This window comes from Caretta caretta, chromosome 2 (assembly GCF_965140235.1).
Source record: "Caretta caretta isolate rCarCar2 chromosome 2, rCarCar1.hap1, whole genome shotgun sequence".
Taxonomy (NCBI): Eukaryota; Metazoa; Chordata; order Testudines; family Cheloniidae; genus Caretta; species Caretta caretta.
Window position 1 is genome coordinate 70,676,925 of NC_134207.1, and position 7,078 is coordinate 70,684,002.

At 47.8% G+C, this 7,078-nt stretch overlaps 1 protein-coding gene across 1 annotated transcript; it reads right to left on the bottom strand.

Moving 5' to 3' along the window:
• Positions 1-1,358: 1,358 nt before the first annotated feature.
• Positions 1,359-5,416, bottom strand: NPBWR1 (neuropeptides B and W receptor 1). Its single transcript, XM_048840663.2, has 2 exons — positions 4,759-5,416; positions 1,359-4,386 (listed from the first exon to the last, which is right to left on the bottom strand). The coding sequence occupies exon 2, from the start codon at positions 4,117-4,119 to the stop codon at positions 3,142-3,144; it is 978 nt and encodes a 325-aa protein (XP_048696620.1). The 5' UTR covers positions 4,120-4,386; positions 4,759-5,416; the 3' UTR covers positions 1,359-3,141.
• Between the last annotated feature and the right edge of the window lie 1,662 nt (positions 5,417-7,078).

Genomic DNA, 7,078 nt, shown 5'->3' on the forward strand with positions numbered 1-7,078 from the left:
TAAAACACCACAAAGTGTGCAGATATTTTAATTCTGTTTCCCCCCCCCCCCCAGATTCCAAAAGAGTCTTCTTGGGGAAAACTATTTTTTTTTCTGTATTATTCCTCCTCCGCTAGCCCAGCACCAGCCCAGGTAACCAAGCCAGATCATGCCATGGTAGAAGAGTGGCTTCAAAAGGGGCACTTCATCCCAGTGGTTGAATTAGCATATAAGGCCCATATTGTGTCCTGCTCACAGGGGGAAGATTGAAGGTCTCCATCAGTGGCAGATACTCCATCCCCCAATTAGACCACCCAATTACCTGTTCCCACTCACTTTTTGGTGCTAGGTTGGAGGCAGCCCCTTTGCACTGCCATACAGGGGGCATTTGCAGACCTGAGCTCTGCTCTGTGCAAGTCTTGCACAGACCTCTGCATGGCCCCTGGAAACCAGACCTGCCTTATTGCACAGTGGTAATGCATCACTTCTGCTGTCAGAGGCACCTGGGGAGGCAGCAGCTGGATTTAGGCCTGAATATGTACTACACTGATTAAACTATATGTGTGCTAATATTATACACGTTTACCTTTAAGAAGTTGGAGCATCTTTAAGCTGTACAATACCATGATTTTTAATGAGTGCATCATTTGAAAGCAGTGCACATACACAATAATTTCTTAATACATCAGTAGCTATGACACAATTGTAACCAGCTAATCCTACCAGCTCTGTTACACTGCCAACTAACAGGAAAATGTATATAAATGCTGCACTGTAACTTTAACTGAGCTTTGTTATTAGTATATCTTAGTCACTAAGCATATGGGAAAAGTGTGACTAGATCTTGTAAATACCAGCTTCAGAAGATTTGACTCAACATGTTTTCAAAACTGTCAGCTTTTGAAGTGTAACCATTTTTTTTCATTAGGGCTATTAGGAAAGTTATATCTCCACTCCTATTCACAACAAGAAAAATGATCATCTTCACCATTCCTCAGAGAAACAGTGTTATTGATTGATGTTTGTCTAATGAGAATCTACATCAATTTATATATCCTAGTTTTAGAAACAAAAGATGATCTGGATATTTGATATTTGACTATTTTATATTTTTATATAGTAAGTTTCATCCGCATAAAAATCAAGCAGACAAGACTGTGTTTGTGCAGTGCCTAGACAGGAGTGGGCAAACTTTTTGGCCCAAGGGCCACATTGGGGTGCTAAACTGTATGGAGGGCCAGGTAGGGAAGGCTGTGACTCCCCAAACAGCCTGACCGCCTCCCCCTCTCCGCCCCTCCCACTTCCCGCCCCCTGACTGCCCCCCTCAGAACCTCTGACCCATCCACCCCCCCTGCTCCTTGTCCCCTCCCACCACTGCCAGGGGGGACAGCAGGGTAGGGACCAGGAGGCTAGTCTCCCAGGCCAGAAGCTCAAGGGCTGGGCAGGACAGTCCTGTGGGCCAGATGTGGCCTGTGGGCCATAGTTTGCCCACCTCTGGCCGAGCACAGTGGGCTCCTAAGCGCTACTGCAATATGAATTAATAATAGTAGACAAGACCACAAAGTTTTGCAATTTCAAAATCTTATGTGCCTGGAAATATTTTTACAAACTATATTTCAAGTCTGTCAATTTTCCTTGTGGGGGTAGGAGAGAAGTGAAATGGGGAAAAAATGCAACCTTCCCCTGAACTGTGCAGGCATGTGAACAAGGGTGAAACTGAAAAGAGCCAAATTCATCTTTTTAGTCTCATTGTCCAAGTTAAGATAAAGAGGATTTTTAAGGCAAAATAGTGAATAATATGTTAACTTTTTATTTTGAAAGTAGTATTAAGCTAACGTGACTGGTAAGGGGTGGAAGCAGGGGTTTTTTTTTGTTTGTTTGTTTTTGACAGAACCCCCTTTAAAACTATTAACTCCGAAGTGAGGGTTTATAGTGAAATAATATCTGATCCTTAAGTAGCTACAAGGGGGAAAAGAAGTCTGAGCATTTTTTGAGAAGATGTAGGAACCTATCATAAATATATGTATTGCACATAAAACTAACCATATATTCTGTTACTAATAGGAACTGGGAACTTTATATTATAGAACAGTTTGCTGGGCTGAAAATGCCAGTTCCTACAGAAAGTGGCTCCAAACACACATCCATATTTCTACACACTATGGTTCCTCTTTTCTTCTTTCTTAAAGCCAGTCCAAGGGCTCCTTGCTACGTGCAGAGAAAGCAGTGGGATTTCAGGAGACTTTAATAGGCATATTTAGGTCCCATATAAAAGGAAATAAGCTTAGCGGTGTTACTAACGCTCTCCCGTTTTCCTTCGCCTTGGGAGATCTGTCTTTTGAAGGTTGTTAAAGATGTAGAATTATAGCCTAATCTACACGATCTAAAGCCGGATAGTGATTTCTTTTTCAAATGTGTTCAGAAAGGTCAGGCTGATTTTCATCCAGTAGGAGAGTATTCCATGCAAAACGATTTTAACAACAATAATTTATGTGTAGGGAAGGAGATTTATACCTGGCAGCCTCTGAGCATTTACACTGAGTACTGCATTATTTCTGCTGCTTTTAGACTGAAATATGAGATCTGATTCTGACTCACAAAGTGCCTGGGACCAGAGGGCGAGGGGGGAATATCAGGTTGCTATGAAAGCATATGCTCTTTTAATGATGGTTTATTTATTTAGAATGGAGTAAGGGAGTGAAGCGGAGCTACAAGGTAAGTACTGCAGATATAAAACTAGCAGGCTTAAGATTCATTAAGCAAGGCACTCAGATCTCCAGTAATATATGTAGATGTCAAACTACTTAGCTATTCTTCACTAAAAATCTTGTAAAATGTTGGATTTTGCTCCTGCTCCATAATATAGGACCCCCAGAAATCTAGAGCACCCTACTGAAGGAAAAGGAATGAGTGTGATGGGTAAGGCTAGGCCAAGGAGCTAGTGTGGATTTGAAAACCCCCAGCCCTCCCGTCTGAACGCTGTGCCGCTGGCTGCAAGACAAACCGAAAAGAACTGGACCCTGCCTGTGCTTGCATTTCAGGGGTGCATTGGATCTAAAGCTTGATCAAGGCCGGTTCACAAACCGGCGCCCGGGTATTGTCCCCCGGGATGCTCTTTTCCCCTTTGAAAATGACAGAGGAGAGCAGCCGCGGCTGGGGGCTCTAGGGGGACGCTCTGCAGTCCACCAGCTTGCGAAAGCTCTTCCGGAAATTCTCGTCCAAGAAGGCGTACAAGAAAGGGTTGAGGCAGCTGTTGGCGTAGCTGAGGCTGGTGATGAAATAGGAGATGCCGATGACCAGGGGGGTCTGCGGGAGGTCGGTGGTGAGGGCCACCACCGTGCTGAGGTGGTAGGGGGTCCAGCAGAAGAGGCACACGGCCAGGATGACCAGCACCATCAGCGTCACTTTCTTTTTGGCTTTGTCCAGGGCTTTGGCGTTGCTGTGGAGGCGCACGCGTCTCAGCTTGGCCAGCAGGGCGGCGTAGAGGACGCAGATGGTGGAGACGGGGATGGCGAAGCCCAGCAGGAGGGTGTAGAGGCGGCTGGCTTTCCACCAGAGGCTCTCCGGGCTGGGGAAGACGAAGACGCACTGGGAGCGCCCCTGCTCCCGGTGGAGCTTGGCGAACACGGCGAAGGGCGAGATGACGATGGAGACCAGGGCCCAGACGGCCAGGCTGGCCAGCTTGGCGGCGCGGTAGGTGCGGTAGGACACCTTCCCGGACCGGAGCGTGGCCACCACCACCAGGTAGCGGTCGATGCTCATGACGGTGAGGAAGTAGATGCTGGAGAAGGTGTTGTACTGGTCGATGGAGATGATCAGCTTGCACATGAACTCGCCGAAGGGCCACTGCCGCAGCAGGTGGTCGGCGATGTTGATGGGCAGCACCAGGGTGAAGAGCTCGTCGGCCACGGCCAGGTTGAGGATGAAGAGGTTGGTGACCGTCTTCATCCTGGGGGCCCGCAGGATCACGTAGATGACGGCGGTGTTGCCCGTCAGCCCCGCGGCGCAGATGAGGGAGTAGATGAGGGGCACGGCCAGGTAGAAGTCGGGGAGCAGCTGCGGGGCGGAGGCGTTGGGCCAGGGGGCCCCTCTGCCCGCGCAGGACGCGTTGGGCTCGGAGTGCGAGGAGAAGTTAGCCATGGGCTGCGGTGGGAAAGCAAGACCGGCCGCGGCTCCCCCAAGGGAGTGAAGTGTGGGCTGAATCGCGGTCGCCCAGCTCGGCTCAAACACCAGGTCCAGGGATATGTCACCGGAGTCAGATCTCCGGGCTGGCGGCTGCCCGGGGTGAACCTGGAAGGCGCTGCTTCTTTGGCTTGGCTTTAGACCTTTAATTCCGGCTCTGCACCGGAGAGGTCTCTCGTCATCCCACCTCTTTGCCCATCACTCCTCGTCTCCTCACCGGAGCTCCTTGCAGGGACAATGGAAACACACACTTAAGTTCAGGCTTCCTCACCAAGAGAAATGCCTATTTTCAGAAAACATGGAAATAGGCACCTCACAGCCGAAGCACCCTCCACGTGCTCCGTTTCACCTCTTGGGGTGGGTTGCGTTGTCACTGAGCGCCACACACACACACACACGATAGTTATGAAGCACATTTACAAAGAGACAATGCAGAGCAGCAGACCTCAGGGGCATGTCATCTAAAGGGGATCCTACCGGATTCCTTTCTCTTTCTCACCCCGCCCCCCCCCCCCCATCTAACTCACTCACACACTCCTGGAATTGCAGATCTGCTTCTGTGTTTGTTGAGCTTTGAAATTCCTTCTTTTCCCTTACCTTAGAGCAGAGGGTCTGCTTTCCTTCTGCGGGTCCTTCTGCAGATAGTGGGGGCTGAAGGCTGCCCGGGAAGCCCGCGATCCCGAAAGCGCCTAGGTGCTGAAATGCTGGACAGCTCCCCGGCAACTGACTCGATGAACAACTCTCTACATACTTGAGTCCTGGACAGCTCCTTTTGGATCTCTAGTCACCACTTCGCTGCCTGCAAACGGGAACAGAGCGCAGGTGCGATCTCAGCAAATGGGCACCAGAGCTTCCTGCTAACAGGTCAAACTGAGCATAGGGCAAGGACACAAATGTATTCATTTCCCATGACAGGTTCGCTGACGTCCTTGTTGCAAATAAGCCCACTTCGGAGCACAAACAAACACAGACCATGTTACGCCTTTTGTATTGTAATTGATGGGAAGCATGATCAGTTGTTTGTTTTTAATCACCTGCAGCCAGAGTTGAAATACGGAAAGCCCATTCGAAAATACAGGGAAGAAATCCAACTTTCTCCTCCTCTTCTCCAGCCTGGTTCCTTTCAAAGTACACCCTTCGAAAAGTTGAATTCCAAAGGAAGTGGCTCAGCCACCGGACTCTGCCCAATGAGTCATAGTGGCTGATAGGGAACCTGTAAATATGCAGCAACGACTTTACAAGGAAGACTAGAGATGCCTCTGGCTTTGCCTTTCCTTGTCTATTTAGATCTGAAGGGGAAGAGTCTGGCTCATACTCTCTTTCTACAGTTCCTAGCACAATAGGGACCCATACTCAGTTGGGACCTAAAGGAGCTTCTGTAATGCAAATAAATAATAAGAGATTGACCCAAACTAAAATCCCAGGTGAGAAGTCTGAAGTAGTTCAAATCTGATCTGAGATACATGTAGCTCCTATCCTTTTAATGAGCCACACAAAAGCCTGGGATCCCAGTATCTTTGAACTTCGGTTTCAGGGTATTCAAAATCAGGATCCAGTCACTTTTAAGCCCTTCACGAATAAAAAACAAACAAACACAAACCACCCATTGTTTTATTCCTCTGTCTTGGATTGGTGAGATACTAGGATATCTTCATATGCTCAGGCTGAGAACTGGTGGAGTATTTTTACTATTTCCTATTAAAAACTACACAAAGGTATAATAACCTTAAAATTCCCTATGAAATGTATAAGCCTGAATTTTCAAACAGGAGCACAGTCCATGCACATGGAGAAAATACACAAACACCACTTGTCATGGGGCCAAAGGTTCTTCAGAAGAATTAGGGCCTAACTGTCCCCAGATGACCCTATAGGCTACACATGGGAGCAATAAAGTGCTCCAGCTGGAGTAATGGATTAATTAATGGATTAATTAATTAGTAATGGAGTAATTAATTAGTAATGGAACAGCCGAGCTAGAAAGAGGTTGCTTGAACAATATAAAAGAAAGCTAGAAGGGGGAGAGAAAAGGAGCTCCTTTGAGTGAAGTCCTGCAGTTTCTACAGGTTGGAAGGGGATGGGTGGCACAGAGTGGACAGTGGATTTTCCAAGGGTCCCTGGGGAAGAGAAACAGTGATGGAATTCCTCTCATCAGGCTCTGGAAAGAGAGCTAGTGTAGGTCTCCAGACCAGAGATTGCTAGAGGTGGAAACTGGTTTCAGGGAAAGGAGGAAGAAGGAGAGTGGTCTGGTAGAAGAAACCTACAGGGAGCAGAGTAGGCTCCTGTGGAGAAGCCCTGAGTTAGGGCCTACATGAATAGAAGAAATCTGCAGGAACCAGGTGAGGCTTCCCTGGAAGAAGTTCTGCAATGGGGCTCGTGAGTGGGGAGCAGGGAAACCACAGAAGTAAACTGCCAATATCCCTGGGGGGAGGATAGCCTGGTAATTCCTCCTTGATAAGTAGTTGGACAAGTATTGACCTGAGAGCGGTTGAAGAAGTATTATTACTATGGATTTCTTAGGCCTTCTGTTTGGACCTTTTTGTTACCCCAGAAGTAACAGGGGTAAAGTTCAGGACTGAACTTTAGGTGACTTAGCCGGAGGCCTAAGCCATGGAAGAGGGTGCTTGCTACAGCTGGCAAGTACAGCACCTCGCACCACTTCTGTGCTTTAAACCCTGTATGTGCATGTAAATTAGGTAAATGCCTGCCTTAATATTTTCATAGATTTCACCCAACCAATATTTCACCCAAACAGTCAGCATTTCCAAACAAGGCCCACCACCATTCTCAGCACCCCCAGTCAATATCAAAGTTAGCTGAGGTTTCATGCTACAACTTCGATTTCACAGTCCATTATGCTCACAAAGTATTCCAGGGAAGCTAAAGCTCAAAGAAGACAACATGGGGTGATCTCTGG

Coding starts and splice junctions, on each gene's coding strand:
- NPBWR1 (XM_048840663.2), bottom strand. CDS start 4,119: ATGGCTAACTTCTCCTCGCACTCCGAGCCCAACGCGTCCTGCGCGGGC.